Source organism: Ceratotherium simum, chromosome 33 (genome assembly GCF_057802395.1).
Source record: "Ceratotherium simum simum isolate JZ-2026a chromosome 33, ASM5780239v1, whole genome shotgun sequence".
NCBI lineage: Eukaryota > Metazoa > Chordata > Mammalia > Perissodactyla > Rhinocerotidae > Ceratotherium > Ceratotherium simum.
Window position 1 is genome coordinate 5,754,901 of NC_141932.1, and position 17,655 is coordinate 5,772,555.

The 17,655-nt window shown below is 41.3% G+C and overlaps 1 protein-coding gene across 4 annotated transcripts; it reads right to left on the reverse strand.

Moving 5' to 3' along the window:
* Positions 1-9,035: 9,035 nt before the first annotated feature.
* LOC101407723 (leukocyte immunoglobulin-like receptor subfamily A member 6) lies at positions 9,036-14,973 on the reverse strand. 4 transcript variants are annotated; one of them, XM_087421142.1, is made up of 8 exons: positions 14,563-14,972; positions 14,310-14,345; positions 13,849-14,136; positions 13,390-13,689; positions 12,882-13,163; positions 12,274-12,573; positions 9,584-9,634; positions 9,037-9,421 (listed from the first exon to the last, which is right to left on the reverse strand). In XM_087421142.1, the coding sequence occupies exons 1-8, from the start codon at positions 14,609-14,611 to the stop codon at positions 9,300-9,302; spliced, it is 1,428 nt and encodes a 475-aa protein (XP_087277268.1). In that variant the 5' UTR covers positions 14,612-14,972; the 3' UTR covers positions 9,037-9,299. The 4 variants fall into 4 exon arrangements, with proteins under 4 accessions (XP_087277269.1, XP_087277268.1, XP_087277270.1 ...); XM_087421143.1 differs by lacking the exon at positions 14,310-14,345 and having other exon boundaries at positions 9,036-9,421; positions 14,563-14,973; XM_087421144.1 differs by lacking the exon at positions 13,849-14,136.
* Positions 14,974-17,655: the final 2,682 nt, after the last annotated feature.

Here is a 17,655-nt window from a genome sequence, read left to right on the forward strand (position 1 = left end):
GAAATCATAACCAGCATCTTTTCATACCATAATGCTAGGAAACTGGAAATCAACTACGAGGAAAAAATGGAGAAAGTGACAAAGATGTGGAGATTAAACAACATGCTACTGAACAACAAATGGATCATTGATGAAATTAAAGGAGAAATCAAAAACTATCTGGAAACAAACGAAAATGAAAATATGTCATACCAAATCATATGGGATGCAGCCAAAGCGGTCCTGAGAGGGAAACTCATAGCGATACAAGCCGACCTTAACAAACAAGAAAAAGCCCAAATAAGTAACCTTAAAATACACCTAACAGAACTGGAAAAAGAAGAACAAACAAGGCCCAAAGTCAGCAGAAGGAGAGAAATAATAAAAATCAGAGCAGAAATAAATAAAATAAAGACCAAAAAAAAACAGTATAAATGATAAATGAAACAAAGAGTTGGTTCTTTGAGAAGATAAGCAAAATTGACAAACTCTTAGCCAGACTTACTAAGAAAAAAAGAGGAAAGGCTCAAATAAATAAAATTAGAAATGAAAGAGGAGAAATTACAATGGATACCATGGAAATACAAAGGATTATAAGAGAATACTATGAGAAATTATACATCAACTAATTGGACAATCTAGAAGAAATGGATAAACTCTTAGACTCACACAACCTCCCAAAACTGAATCAAGAAGAAATGGAGAATCCGAATACACCAAGCACAAGTAAAGATATTGAAATAGTAATCAAAAACCTCTCAAAAAATAAAAGTCCAGGACCAGATTGTTTCTCTGGTGAATTTTATCAAACGTTCAAAGAAGATTTAGTACCCATCCTTCTCAAACTATTCCAAAAAAATAGAGGAAGATTGAACACTACCTAACTCATTTTACAAGGCCAACATCACTCTGATACCAAAGCCAGACAAAGACAATACAAAGAAGGAAAATTACAGGCCAATATTGCTTATGAACATAGATGCAAAAATCCTCAACAAAATGTTGGCAAACCGAATACAGCAATACATTAAAAAGATCATACACCACATCAATGTGATACACCGTGATACAACGTGATACACCACATCAACAAAACAAGGAATAAAAACCACATGGTCATCTCAATAGAGGCAAAGAAGGCGTTTGACAAGATAAAACATCCATTCATGATAAAAACTCTTAACAATATGGGTATAGAAGGCAAGTACCTCAACATAATAAAGGCTGTCTATGACAAACCCACAGCCAACATCATATTCAACAGGGAAAGGCTGAAAGCCATTCCTCTGAGAACAGGAACGAGACACGGTTGTCCACTCTCACCACTCTTATTCAACATGGTACTGGAAGTTTTGGCCAGAGCAATTAGGCAAGAAGAAGGAATAAAAGGAATCCAAATAGGCAATGAAGAAGTGAAACTCTCACAATTTGCAGATGACATGACTTTATATATAGAAAACCCTAAAGAATCCTTTGGAAAACAATTGGAGATAATCAACAACTACAGCAAAGTCACAGTGTACAAAATCAGTCTAGAAAAATCAGTTGCATTTCTGTATGCTAATAACGAACTAACAGAAAGAGAGTCCAATAAGATAATACCATTTATAACTGCATCAAAAAGAATAAAATATCTAGCAATAAATCTTACCAATGAGGTGAAAGACCTACACAATGAAAACTACAAGATATTATTATTATTTTTGTGTGTGTGAGGAAGATCAGCCCTAGACTAACATCTGTGCCCATCTTCCTCCACTTTATATGGTACGCCGCCACAGCACGGCCTGACAAGCGGTGCATCGCTGCACTCCTGGGATCTGGAACCAGGCCGCCAGCAACGGAGCATGTGCACCCAGCCACTATGCCATGGGGCCAGCCCCTACAAGACATTATTGAAAGAAATCTATGATGACATAAAGAAATGGAAAGATATTCTATGCACATGGATTGGAAGAATAAACATAGTTAAAATGTCTAAATTACCTAAAGCAATCTACAGATTCAATGCAATCCCTGTCAGAATCCCAATGACATTCTTCATGGAACTAGAAAAAAGAATACTAAAATTCATATGGGGCAACAAAAGACCCCAAATAGCTAAAGCAGTCCTAAGAAAAAAAGAACAAAGCTGGAGGCATCACGATCCCTGACTTCAAAACATACTACGAAGCAATAGTAATCAAAACAACATGGTACTGGTACAAAAACAGACACATAGATCAATGGAACAGAATTGAAAGCCCAGAAATAAAACCACATGTATACGGACAGCTAATTTTCAACAAAGGAGCTACGAGCATACAATGGAGAAAGGAAAGTCTCTTCAACAAATGGTGTTGGGAAAACTGGACAGCCACATGCAAAAGAATGAAAGTGGACCATTTGCTATCGCCATTCACAAAAATTAGCTCAAAATGGATCAAAGACCTGAAGGTGAGACCTGAAACTATAAAACTTATAGAAGAAAATACAGGCAACACACTAGTTGACATTGGTCATAAAGGAGGATTTTCGGATGCCATGTCTACTCAGACTAGGGAAACTAAAGAAAAAATAATCAAGAGGGACTTCATCAGATTAAAGAGCTTCTAGAAGACAAACGAAACCAGAATCAAAATTAACAGACAACCCACCAGCTGGGAGAAAATATTTGCAAAACATATATCTGACAAGGGGTTAATCTCCATGATGTATAAAGAACTCACACAACTGAACAACAAAAAACAAACAACCTGGTCAAAAAATGGGCAGAGGAAATGAACAGACACTTCTCCAAAGAAGATATACAGATGGTCAATAGGCACACGAAAAGATGTTCAACATCACTAATCATCAAGGAAATGCAAATCAAAACCACACAAAGATGTCATCACACGCCTGTTAGAATGGCTATAATTACCAAAACAAAATTCAATAAATGTTGGAGAGGATGTGGAGAAACGGGAACCCTCATACACAGTTGGTGGGAATGCAAACTGGGGCAGCCTCTATGGAAAATGGTATGGAGATTCCTCAAAAACTTAAAAATAGAAATACCCTATGATCCAGTTATCCCACTACTGGGAATCTATCCAACGAAGCTGAAATCAACAATCCAAAGAGGCTTATGCACCCTTATGTTCATTGCAGCATTATTCACTATAGCCACGAAGTGGAAGCAACCGAAGTGTCCCTTGACTGATAATTGGATCAAGAAGATATGGTATACATATACAATGGAATACTACTCAGCCATAAAAAAGACAAAATCCTCACATTTGCAACAACATGGATGGACCTGGAGGGTATTATGTTAAGTGAAATAGGCCAGAAAGAGAAAGACAAACAACATATGATCTCACTCATATGTGGAATATAAACCAACACATAGACAGAGAAAACTGTATTATGGTTACCAGGGACAATGGGGGTAGGGGATGGGCACAAGGGGTGAAGGGAGACATGTATATGGTGATGGGCAAACAAAAATATACAACTAAAAATTTCACAATGTTATAAACTATTAAAACCTCAATAAAAAAATGGAAGTAAGTACATGCTTATCAATAGCTGCTTTAAATGTCAATGGACTAAATGCTCCAACTAAAAGGCATAGGGTGGTTGATTGGATAAAAAATAAGACCCATATATATGCTGCATACAAGAGACACACTTCAGACCTAAAGACACTCACAAACTGAAAGTGAAGGGATGGAAAAAGATACTCCATGCAAATGGCAATGAAAAGAAAGCTGGGGTAGCAATACTCATATCAGACAAAATAAACTTTAAAACAAAAACTGTAAGAAGAGACAAAGAAGGGCACTACTTAATGATCAAGGGAACAATCCAACAAGAGGATATAACACTTGTAAATATCTATGCACCCAAAGTAGGAGCACCTAAATATATGAAGCAATTACTAACAGACATAAAAAGAGAAATAGACAGTAACACAATAATAGTAGGGGACTTTAACACTCCACTTACACCAATGGATAGACTATCCAAACAGTAGATCAATGAGGAAACATTTTCCTTAAATGACACACTAGAACAGATGGACCCAGTAGATATATACAGAAAATTCCATCTAAAAACTGAAGAATACAAATCCTTTTCAAATGCACATGGAACATTCTCCAGGATTGATAACATATTAGGCCACAAAACAAGTCTCCATAAATTTAAGAAGATTGAAATAATACCAAGCACCTTTTCTGACCACAATAGTATGAAACTAGAAATCAACTATAGGAAGAAAATCAGAAAAGCCACAAATATGAGGAGATTAAAGAAAATGCCACTGAAAAATGATTGGGTCAATGAAGAAATAAAAAGAGAAATCAAAAAATGTCTTGAGATAAAAGAAAATAAAAATACAACATGCCAGAATTTAGAGGATACAGCAAAAGCGCTTCTAAGAGGGAAGCTGATAGCAATGCAGGCCTATCTCAACAAACAAGAAAAATCTCAAATAAACCATCTAACAGTACACCTGGAGGAAGTGGAAAAAGTAGAACAAGGCCCAAAATCAGTAGAAGAAGCGAAATAATAAAAATCAGAGCAGAAATAAATGAAATAGAGACAAAAAAAAAAGAAAGAATAAATTAGTAAAAGCAAGAGCTGGTTCTTTGAAGAGATAAACAAAATTGAAAAACCTTTAGCTAGACTCACCAAGAAAAAAGAGAGAAGGCTCAAATGAGTAAAATCAGAAATGAAAGAGGAGAAATTACAATGGACACCTCAGAAATACAAAAGATTATAAGAGAATACTATGCAAAGCTATATACTAACAAATTGAGTAATCTAGAAGAAATGGGCAATTTCTGAGAATTATACAACCGTCCAAAACTGAATCTAGAAGAAATAGAGAATTTAAACAGACCAATCACCAGTAATAACATCGAAACAGTAATCAAAAGCCTCCCAAAAAATAAAAGTCCAGGACCAGATGGCTTCCCTGGTGAATTCTACCAAACATTCAAAGAAGACTTAATACCTATCCTTGTCAAACTCTTCCAAAAAACTGAAGAGGAGGGGAAGCTTCCTAACTCATTCTATGAAGCCAACATTAACCTGATGCCAAAATCAGACAAGAACACCACAGAAAAAGAAAATTACAGACCAATATCACTGATGAACGTCAATGTAAAAATCCTCAACAAAATACTAGCAAATCTAATACAACAATACATTAAAAAGATTACACAGCATTATCAAGTTGGATTTATTACAGGGATGCAGGGATGGTTCAACATCCACAAATCAATCAATGTGATAGACCACATTAATACAATGAAAAATAAAAATCACACGATCATCTCAATAGATGCAAAGAAAGCATTTGACAAGATACAATATCTATTTATGATAAAAACTCGGAATAAAATGCATATAGAAAGAAAGTATTTCAACATAATAATGACCATATATGACAAACAGACAGCTAATATCATTCTTCATGGTGAAAAACTGAATGCTATCCCTCTAAGAATAGGAATCAGACACGGATGTGCACTCTCACTGCTCCTATTTAACATAGTATTGGAAGTCATAGCCAGAGCAATAAGGCAAGAAAAAGAAATCAAAGGGATCCAAATTGGAAGGGAAGAAGTAAAACAGTCGCTATTTGCAGGTGACATGATTTTATATAGAGAAAATCCTAAAGAATCCACCAAAAAACTTTTAGAAGTAATATAATGAATATGGTAAAGTTGCAAGATCCAAAATCCACATACAAAAATCAGTTGAATTTCTATACGCTAACAGCAAAGCAGCAGAAAGAGAAATGAAGAACACAATTCCACTTACAACTCCAACAAAAATGATGAAATATCTAGGAACAAACTTAACCAAAGAGGTGAAAGATCTGTACACTTAAAACTATGAAACATTGCTGAAAAATATTGAAGAAGACACAAAGAAATGGAAAGATATTCTGTGCTCATGGATTGGAAGAATTAACGTAGTTAAGATGTCCATGCTTCCTAAAGAAATGTATAGATTAAATATCATCCCTATCAAAGGTCCAACAATATTCTTCACAGAAATAAAACAAGAAATTCTAAAATTTATATGGAACAACAAAAGCCCCCGAATAGCCAAAGGAATCTGGAGAAAAAAGAACAAAGCTGCAGGTATCACACTCCCTGATTTCAAAATATACTACAAAGCTATAGTAAGCAAAACGGCATGGTAGTGGCACAAAAACAGACACGCAGCTCAGCAAGAAAACAACTAACAACCCAAATAAAAAATGCGCAAAAGGCCTGAACAGACATTTCTCCAAAGAAGATAGACAGATGGCCAACAGGCACATGAAAAGATGTTCAACATCATTAACTCTCAGGAAAATGCAAATCAAAACTACAACAAGATATCACCTCACTCCTGTCAGAATGGCTATAGTTAACAAGACAGGAAACAACAAGTGTTGGAGAGGACGTGGAGAGAAGGGAACTCTCATAGACTGCTGGTGGGAGTGAAAACTGGTGCAACCACTTTGGAAAACAGTCTGGAGATTCCTCAAAAAATTAAGGATAGAGCTACCATACAATCCAGCTATTCCACTGCTGGGTATCTAGCCAAAGAACATGAAAACATGTACACATAAAGATACATGCGCCTCTCTGTTCATTGCAGCATTTTTCACAATAGCCAAGACTTGGAAGCAACCTAAGTGCCCTTCAAGGGACAAATGTTTAAAGAAGATGTGGTATATATACACAACAGAATATTACTCAGCTGTAAGAAATGATGACATCCAGCCATTTGTGACAACATGGATGGACATCGAGGATATTATGCTAAGTGAAATAAGTCAGAGGGATGAGGTCAAATACCATATGATCTCATTCATAAGTAGAAGATAAAAACAACATCAAACCAACACATAGAGACAGAGGTTGAATTGGTGGTTACCAGAGGGGAAGGGGGGAGGGAGGAGGGAAAAAGGTATGATTAGGCACATGTGTGTGGTGATGGATTGTAATTAGGATTTTGGTGGTGAACTTGACGTAATCTATGCAGAAATAGAAGCATAATGATGTACACTTGAAATTTATACAATGTCATAACCAATGTTTCTGCAATAAAAATAGTAAATAAAAATAAAATTAAATAAAAAATTAAAATAAATAAATAAAAATAAATTAAAAAATAAAAGACAGAACATACTCACATAACACGGCACATGAGAACCTGTTACACAGGTTTTATGTAGGAAAGGGGAGCTGTGTCCCTCCCATGACCTCTATCCAATTCCCCCTCAGTGCGTCGAAGAAAAGAGCAGACATTCTGCGTGTAGGTCAGTCTGGAACCAACCCCAGGAGTGTGACCCAAACCACTACCTTATGGGGTTAAATCGTATTTCTGAAATCACCCCCAAGTCCACACTGGGTGGATTCATCCCAATTCAGGTACTTGAGACATTATGCGTTCAGGAACTTACATGGGCCCACTTTAAATTCTTGATTACATATGGTCTAGTGTTGGCCAAATTGTTGGTTCAGAGACACAGTTTCTCACCTGAAAATTGGCTCATTGCCTGACTAGATTCAGGTGAGGCTGATCAGGCAGGTGGAGGCCATGTTTTGAGGAAAACACAATGCCAACATGGGAAGTATTTGCTATAATTGATCAACAGTCACTTTGTTAGGAATTAGTCACTAGTGTAGGATGTGGCTCTCACCACCCTACTTCAACCCAACTCATTAAATTGTATGGAAAATAAAGATAGTTTATAGAATAGAAATGCACTATTTACCAGTAATGACAAGTAGACTTATGAGTCATCAAATGAAAGTTGAAAAGAATATTGCCAGTATTCCTGAAGATTCTGTGGTTTTGATCCTGAAGAAAACCATCTAACCTCATCTTATTTATAACCACCATCATGGGTTTGACGGAATTCTTTTCTCTCCCTTATTCATAAAGTTTGTCTTAGGTATACGTTCCTAAATAATACATGATGCTTTCTTTTTAACATTAGGTAAATAGGATAACCCTAAAGATATGGCTTTTGTAATCTTCTTACATTTATCCACTATCATGTTTGAAGATGGATATACATGACCACTTAAATTGTAGTTTATTCATTTTCACTGACATATAACACTTGATTTTCTATGTAGAAAACTGAATTCTCTCTTTTTTGGTGCATGTAGTCTTAAAATGATTTTGACTAATACGAATAACTCTCTTGTCAATGTCCTTGTGCATGGATCCTGGTGCATATGTACACATTTTCTCTAAGGTACGTACTTAAAGATCATAGCTGTGTGCCTCTTACTTTAACTAGATAAGTATAATAATCTACTCTCTAAATTGATGGATGTACTTTGCACTCCTACAAGTAATGAATTAGAATTCCTTGTGCTCACTATTCTCTCCCACACCTGATATTACCATTTTTCTCTTTGTATCTCACCTGAATGTGCTGGAATTTTTGTTTTGTGATTTCACTGAAACTGTGCCACAACATTGTGGTAGGAATGATCATTATACATAAAATACAAGGAAACAGGTGCATTTTGGGTCTGTCAGAGTGGAATTCAAGGTGTCCTATTGGCTTGGACTGTCTTCTAAAATCAGTCCTGTGCATCACTTCACAACTCTACATTGACGACCTCATATTGATACCTTGATGTTGGCCATGAGGGGAATACATACACCAGAGGAAATGAAAAAAGCCTTGGATTAGTGTTATTTTTAACAATGGGCTTTTCAAGAGCAGTAAAACCTTGCTATCGCTCCAAACAAGAATGTCTTGATTCCAAGTGATGATATTTCTGAGGAAACTACACAGGTAGCATCTGATGAAAAGTGAAGGGCTTGTGGTCTCTAAAGAGGGGGTTAGGGCTTCATTCTGCATTTCTCTTTCAGCGAGAATCCTTCTTATGGAAATTTATTGATTCGTTAAAACAGATTGCATGCTCTGAATGAAGAAATGGAGACTCCTTAATACACATCAAGACATGTGGTAATTAGAAATTTTTAAATATATGTAATACATGAAAGTGTACCACAGCATGAGAGTGTAAGAAGGTGTGGACTCAAAACCACCAAGTGGAATATACGCTGATTTCACAGACAGGAGGAAAGTTACAAAACCATCAAGACAATTCAACAAGGTTTATGATGGAAAGTTCCACAGTTTAATGGTAGGAGAGACCAGACATTGTCCCCGCACATGAACAAGGATTCCTCCACCTCTCAATGACCTGCAGACAGTTCACGCAGCGTAAGATCCAGATGCTCTTCCAGAACCACCTGGGCACACAAGATTTATTTTCAATGCTCTACCACTCTGAGCAGTGCATTGTTCTCTCTTGTGTTTACCTCCTGGCTGTATCTTGGGGTCTTCTCGGGCTCTGCTGAGCCTGAAATAGCAGAATCCCAAGGACCAGCAGGATCAAGCCAGCCATGCCCAACCGGATGAGATTCTCCACTGTGTAATCTTGGGGATGTGAGGATAGGAATTGTGGATAAAGAGGTCACAGAGGTCAGGGAAGAGCAAAATCACCCCAGGATCCTTGGATGTCCACCCAGGCACCCACCACCCCTTGAGAGGACATGATCCTCTGCACCAGCCCCATAACTGAGAATTTCTCCTACTCACCACTCTTGGAGTCTGACTTGTTTTGTGATAGGCTGATGGTGTCAGCTGCTTCTGAGGACCAAAAAAAAAGAGGAATGGATGAGAAGTTGTTGTGACTCAAGTTTTTCCCCTGGGCTCTGTGTTCTTATAATTCCCTCTGTTTCTCATGACGTAACGGTTACGTAGTCCCTTCATGAACGCTTTCCCTACTGTAGAAAGATTCTCTCTCTTCTTATTGGATTCTTTCAGTGTCCCTTTGTTTTTTCCTTTTAGACTTTGCTTCTGATTCACAATTGGATGTGCTCCAATTGCTCAGGATTGTTGCAAAAAGTGGTCTCCCAATACAGAAATAATTAAATTCTTGTATGCTCTCTGTTCATTCTGGGATATGGACCATGTCAGCTCACTCTTCCAGATATGAGAGCTTCTATTTATTCAACAACTGAGGCCCCAGGATCCATGGTTGAGAGGTGCGTCATACATATGCGAGAAGAGAGAAAATTCAACCAACACAGTGTAGATTGGACTAATTACAAGAAATAAATTATTTAATAAGGAGGCATGTGTGCTCTACACAGGGTCACAGCGAAGGTCACACTGTGAGATGACATTTAAGATGATTCTTGAATAGGAGAAGGAGCCTGAGAGGAGCCACAAGAAGACCCAGAGGAAGCACATCACAGGCTGCAGGAAGAGCAGGTCCCCAGAGAGATCTCAGTCTGTTCTTCAATAAGAATAAAGTCATGTCTGTGGGATACAGGGAGGGTCCACAGGAGAAGGGGGAGCTGAGATTCGGGGTATGATGCATTCAAGACAGGCCAGAAATGACAGGACAGATGAGGCAGGCTCCATCATTTTATCATCATCATCAACATCCTCATCATCCTCCTCCTCATCATCATCATTCTCTCTCTCTCTAACTTTCACTGTCACTTGAAGAACTCTAGAAACTGCTATAAGATTTCAAGGGAAGAAGACTGCTCATTCAATTTTATGTTTTAAATATTTTGTGGGAAAATGCTAGGTAAGAAAGTGTGTTGCAAGAGTGTATGAATATCCCAGCTTCTTTGAAAATAAAAACACATAATGGTTAATAGCACTCAACAAACACTAAATATATGAAAAGAAAAGAAAAAGAAATAACCTCTACCCTCTCCACATCCAATATCCAGAACCAAGGAATTCCACAGTTCTGGTCTTCAAAGTGTTAAGCAACAAAGAAAATCAGTGGTATTATAAAATTGGGTGCGCACACAAAAATACGTAATCCTACAAATCTATTTGAACATAAAGAAAATAAAAAAAACAAATTGTAGATCAATTCTAATCATACATTTCCATGTAAAAATTCTAAATAAGCTTATACAGATCAGAAAGCATGAATGAAAAAAAGACATCATTCAGTGTGGTTAATATGCAAATGCTCGCTACTAAAAAGTCTTTTAAATGGATCTCACCATGCTTAAAAGTAAAGAGAAAAAAAGAGAATATGTACAAAAGTCCAGAAAAAAATTGTTAATTTCTATTAAAAAAAGTTTTTTCCCAAATAAAACCTAAATGTAACAAATAAAGGACTGACATAGATAGGTCGATAGTGTTATATAAATAAAATCTAGATTTTTGGTATGTTTGACTTCAAATAATTTGGGCTAAAATTGAGGATGTTTTCTTAAAGTGACACTTAGGTGCTTCTTAACATTTTACTTTGTCATCATTATCATATGGTATTTGATGCAAATAAAATGGGTACACAATCTGGAAATAAAGAAGTTAAATTTCAGTTTTCTTGAGGTTGATATGATTCTTATCAGTAAATCAGAGGAGATCGACTGAAAGGCAATTGAAAGGTGGAGAATCTGTAGTAAGCTAATAAAATATAAAATTAATATAAGCAAACCCGTATCACTGTTATCTATACTTAAGTATAAATTAGAAATTATAAAGAAATCAAAGATCTTACTTATAAATTCATAAAGTAGTTGAACAATTCTTAAGCTGTGAGTGTAGACAATTTTATGAATAAACTTTCAAAAGGTGGCTGAAGTCATTAATAAACTTTTAAGTTTATGCCTCCCTTTTAAGCATCTAAGAAAACTTCATATGACTAAGAAATTATTCTCTACAGTGAATGTATAAATTTAATCTAATACCAAGGAAAACAGGAACAGTGTTGCATATTTTTAACTCATAAATCATTATAACTTAAATTTGTAAATGTATATAGGGAAGTATTGCCCCTTTCCCAGAGGCCTGTGGTTCCTGCCAGAATCTCTGCCCAATTCCCCAGCCCTCTGGGACACAAAGCTGTCCTTGAGCATCTGAGGGGGCATCACACGCTCTGACAACTCTCAGATCTTTCCTGTGTGTTCTGTGCTCCCTCTGAGCAAAGGGGCCTCTGTGACTCACCAGCTGTTGATATGAGACTTGAGAGTGAGGGGTTTGGGTGGACTGGACTCCCCACCTCAGTCAAACTCTTCTCCTACGTCTGCCCTGTGGCCCCAAGACCCTACTTCAGCTCAGCTTACACCCTGTAGACCCAGGTGAGGGGGAAGGTTGTGGCCAAGTGTAGGAAGGTCTCTGAAAGGCAGATTCCCTTCTGTATGACGCTCACTCACAGCCCCCCATCACTCCCATCATAGCCCAGAGCTTTCTGGAGGAGAGGGCCCCAAATAGATTGTAGGAACAGAGGGGACAGGGATGGGGCTCCTCACCTGAGACCCGGAGCTCCAGGGGGTCACTGGGGAGTGACAACAAGTAGGGGGAGGTGCTGTGTGAGCTGTAGCACTTGTAGGTTCCCTCATGGTCTGAGGTCACAGGACTGATGGTGAAGTTGGCCTGAAAGGGTGCAGCCATGTCCTGCAGACGAAGGTGCTGGGAAGAATGAAGTGACCACGCATTGGACAGATGGAAGGTATCCAAGCGGATCTCAGAGCAACACTGCAGGGTCACCTTCTCTCCCCCGGACACTGAGGGCCCTGGCTGGAGTGAGAGGGAGGGTTTCTCGTAGATTCCTGGGGGAGAGGAAGGTTGTAATGTGTAGAGAGCTGCCCTCTCCTCACACGTCCTTGAGCCTGAGTTGAGGCACCACCGTCCTCTCTCCAGGGACTCTGTCTGTGACCCCCTCTCAGCTCCTCTCAGTTCCTCAGGGTGGGTCTCTTTTATCTCCTTGTCCCTCACTTCCCCTTTCTCACTGCCTATCCCTAGACCACTGCACCATCTCAGCCTCTGTTCAAGGATCCTCTCCCTGGACCCCATCACCACCAGGGGTGACCATGGGCCCAGCTCCCTGAGCTTACAATGAGGACATGGGGCTCCTCACCCGCAATCAGGATATCCAGGGGGGCGCTGGGGGTCGACCACACATAGGAGAGGTGGTGTCCACTGTAGCATCTGTACTGGCCCCCATGAGTGTGGTTCACATGGCCCAGGGGGAAGTCAGGGTTGTGCTGCCCATGAAGACTCTGTAGGGGTGTGAGCCCCTCATCCTTGCTCAGAGCAAATCTGTCAAAGCCGGCCTCAGAGCGACACTGGAGGGTCAGGCTGTCTCCAGAGAGCACCAAGGAGCCAGGCAGGGCTGAGAGGGAGGGCTCCTTGTACATGCCTGGAGAGAAGGGACAGTGGCATTGAAGGGAACTCACAGCCCACATTGCCCACTGATGCCTGCAGTGAGAGTTCTCACTGGTCCCTCCCCAAACGTCCTGGTCTGTGGTTCAGGCCCCAGAAGGTGAAGTCACCGACCCCCATCACCCACAGGTCTCCGCTGAGCACATAGATTAGGTCAGTAATTTTTGGGTCCCAGGAAAGTGATGGGTCAGGGGGGCCCTCACCTGTGACCTCGAGATGCAGAGGGTCGCTGGGGTGTGACCACACATAGGGGTAGGCACTGTGAGAAGCATAGCATCTGTAGGTCCCCCCATGGGAGGCATTCACGGTGCCCACAGGGAAGACAGCCTGTCCCCTCCCAGGATAGGTCCTCAATTCCATGTGTCTGGGAGTGTCAGCTCCTCCCTCCTTCAGCAGATGGAAAATGTCCAATGTGGACTCTGAGCTACAGGAGAGGGACACGTTCCCTCCTTTTGCCACCACAGGCCCTGGATGGGCTGAGAGCGAGGGTGCATTGAACACTCCTGAGGGAGAAGGAGGGAGCTGTGTTGAAGGGGGGGACCATCAGCCCACATACCCCAGGTGTGGACTGTGAGGGCTGAGGTCCCCTGAGCCCACACTCCATTCCCTTCTGCCCGTGAGGAGCACCCCACAGTGAGAGGGGACCTGGCTCCTCCCCCTACCTGTCACCACCAGGGGCAGGGGGTCACTGCGCTCTGACCAGCCGTTCCTGCTGGTGTTATATGCACACTGAAATATCCCTGCAGTGTGTGAGCTCACAGATTCGATGGAGAAACTGGTCTTGTTGCTGGAGTCCTGTGGGGCCTCTGTATTCACGGGTTTAGAGACCCTCTCTTTATATAGATGATAGACATCAGCCTGCAGAGAACCCTGACACCAGATGGTGACAGGCCTCCCCGTGGTGACCATTGGTCCTGGGTCAGCCCAGATGGAGGGTTTGGGGAGGGATCCTGGAAAGGAATCAGACCTGAAGTGTCAGGGGAGCCCTTCTCCCCTCAGCTTCCCCAACTGTCACTCCAGGCCCCTCCCCGACTGGTCCCATTAGCCCAGACTCTCTGACTTTCACCAAGCTGCCCAGGGGGAATTCCATTGTCTGAAGCAGGAGGTGTGGGGGAGGACTCACCAGCCTGTACACTGTCCCATGGGCCCTGACACAGCCCTGGAAGAGAGTTTCCTGTGAGTACATGCCCCCCACCCACACATAGAAGCTCCAGGCCTGGTCTGGACCCCTGAGCACTGAGGTCAGATCTGGGGCTAGAACACTCTCCCACCCTCAGAAGTTCTCTCTCACTGAGCCTCCTGAGTCTTGGGGTCTCTCAGGGACTAAGACCTGGAGGGGAGGAGATCCTATATTCCTCTTTTCCCCAAGAACTCACCAAGACAGAGAAGGGCAGTCAGAGTAGGTGTCCTGGCCCTGCCTCCCATGGTTGGTCCAGATGACTTAAGAAGACCACAGAGCCCAGCAGAACAGACGGACGTATGGAGTGTGAGAAGGTCCAGGCTGTGTGTGACACGTCACAGGTTCCTCATCTGTGGCCTAACAGGAAGGGGAACAGCCCTTGCCAGGCCCTTACTCTGCTCTCCCTGAGGGATGATTCTGAAGAGACAGAGGGTCTGGGGATCTTCCATAGCAGACCTGAGACTCACCAGACCCCGTATGCTCTGCCTCCAACTCATGCCAAACCCAAATTCAGAGAGTGACACTTGTCCCAGAACATGAGGCTTGGTGAGGGCAGGGGATGACCAGCTCAATTTCTGTTCCAACTTTGACTCTGCCTCTTATAGAGGCTTTGTGACCTGGGGCAACTCACTTCCCTTTGCTGAGCTTCTGTAAATGCTAATTTTCTTCCTCTCCTTCATCTGCTAGGAAGTCAGTCAATATTTATCGAGCAGTTCCCATGTCCAGTCATGGTTCTGGGTGCTGGAGAGTCATTGGTGAAGCTGACAGAGTCTTTCCCTGGACTCATGGGTTCAGATGAATGAAGACAGACAGAACAGATATTTAGCGGCAAACAGTGTAAGTTAGAGTCTTGTTTTAATACAAGTAGGAAGAAAACAGGGGACAATGAAATTCAATAACAGGTAGATGTCTGGCAACCTAGGTCCTGGCTGTGAGGGATCTTTTCGGGAAGGAGTGACCCAAGGCATGAGCACGGTTAGCCCAGAGGTGGCGGTGGGTCATCCTTGCCCAGAAAGATCTGAGCTGTTCTCAGAATTGAGAGCAATCAGAAGAAGACTGGGCCTTGTCACACAGGATCTTCAACACCATGCAAATACTTTGGATTTCATCTTGAATGCAATGGGAAGATTTTAAGCAACAGACAGTATGAACAGGTTTCTGTTTTAAAAAGACTACCGCCATGTACAAAATGTAATGCAAGAAGCTCTATTGATGATGAACTCTATTGATAATAAAACTCCAACATCAATCTGGCCCCTGGGTGGTATGTTGATCAGTATTTTAAGTTATGTGATTTTCTCATATAACCCTTACACAAACCTATAACACAAAGTACATTTACAGTTGAGTGGAATGAGACAGGATGGCTTCTAGGTCTGGCAGGTTGGAAAGGAGTGGGCTAGGTCAGACTGGCTGAGGGAGCAGCCTGAGGAAGGCACAGAATTGTTAAGTAGCTCAGTCTGTGTGTGTGTTTGGGAGTGTGTGTGGGTAACCGTGATGAGTTTGGTTGAGGAGGAGAGTAGTGTTTGCTGGGGCTGTGAGTTTAGCTCAGACCTGATCATTCACAGCCCTGAACATCAGGCGGTGCCATTTGTATCTTTTTTGAATATGGAAACTGTTGGAAGGGTTTTGAGCAGGGCAGGATCAGACCAGACAGGATTATCAGAAGGGTCCTTTGGAGGCAGTGAGATGAATGAACTGGAGGAAGGAGTGGGGGCCTGGATTGGAGGACCCGGAAGGAGGCTGGTGTGATGACACAGATGAGATGCCCTGAGACTTGCGATGGATCAGGATATTGTTAAGAAGGACTCGGGCCGGCCCCGTGGCTTGGCGGTTGAGTGCGCGTGCTCCGCTACTGGCAGCCCGAGTTCGCATCCTGGGCGCGCACCAACGTATGGCTTGTTCAGCAGTGCTGAGGTGGCGTCCCACATACAGCAACTAGAAAGATGTGCAACTATGACATACAGCTATCTACTGGGGCTTTGGGGAGAAAAAGGAGGAGGATTGGCAATAGACGTTGGCTCAGGGCTGGTCTTCCTCAGCAAAAAGAGGAGGATTGGCATGGATGTTAGCTCAGGGTTGATCTTCCTCACAAAAAAAAAAAAGACGAAGAAGAAAAAGGACTCAAGGGGCATAGTGGTGGTGATTTGATAATTGGAAGTGAGGGACAAGAGAGTGAGGAAATGAAGTCTGTTCCACTCTCTGCCTTGGTGCCTGGAGGAGCCAGTGGGGCCATCACAGGGAGGAGGACCCTGAGGGAGAAGGAGGCTGGGGAGATGCTTAGGAGACTGATCACCATTTCTCAGAAGAAAGCACAGCCCTCCCTCCTGACCTGGGATTGTGGATTTTCTTCCCCACAAACACTTCCCTTCACTGACTTCTTTGTTTCTGTAAGTCAGCACCATCTTTTTCTTCATCGCCCTCCTTCAAATCTCTGAGTCATTTCTGCCTCCTCTTTGCCCCTTCCTTTCCTGGACAGAAGCTTTCATCTCATACTGTGAATTCTTTCTCCAGCCACTAGGTGAGAGCATGGGTTGAAGGCAAAAAAGATCTTAAAAGATGAACACACACTCAGGGATGTGTAAGACAATTTGTATCATTGATCTCACAGCAAAAGGAGATGATACTAATAAAGAAAAAATATTTGAAGAAATATGTAGCTGGCCATTTCAGAGATTTGTTGCAAGTCACAAAAATACACGTTCAAGATGCTCATCGAATGAAAATAGGATAAGCTTTAAAAACCTTGCCCACTCACATCATAATCATAATCAAATTTTTGAAAACGCAAAAGAAAAAAAAGAGTTGAAAGCATCCAGAGCAACATGCCATGAAACACAGAGGAAAAACTATTTGAATGATTACAGATTTCACATCAGAAACCATCACGGTCTGAAGATGTTAATGTTCTGAGAGACAAGAAGAGCTAATCTTGAACTTGTGGATGTATTGTTCAGCAATGGAAATGAAATAAAGTGATTCTGAGAGGAAAGAACACTGAGAGAATTTGTTGCCAGCAGACCTGCTCTAAAAGAAGTAAGGCATGTTCTTCCGGCAGGAAGGATAACAATTCTAGAGGGAAATTTGGAAATTCAAGAATAAAGGAAGAGTAAAAAATGGCAAATATCTAGGTAAATGTAAGTGTATTTTTATCCTCTTATGTTCTTTAAAGTGTGTTTGGCTGTTGAAAGCAAAACTGTTAACATTGTCTGGTGGGTTTTTAACATGTGCAGATGTAAGACACAGAAAAGCTATAGCATAAAGGGATGGGGTGAAAGGATTTATAGAG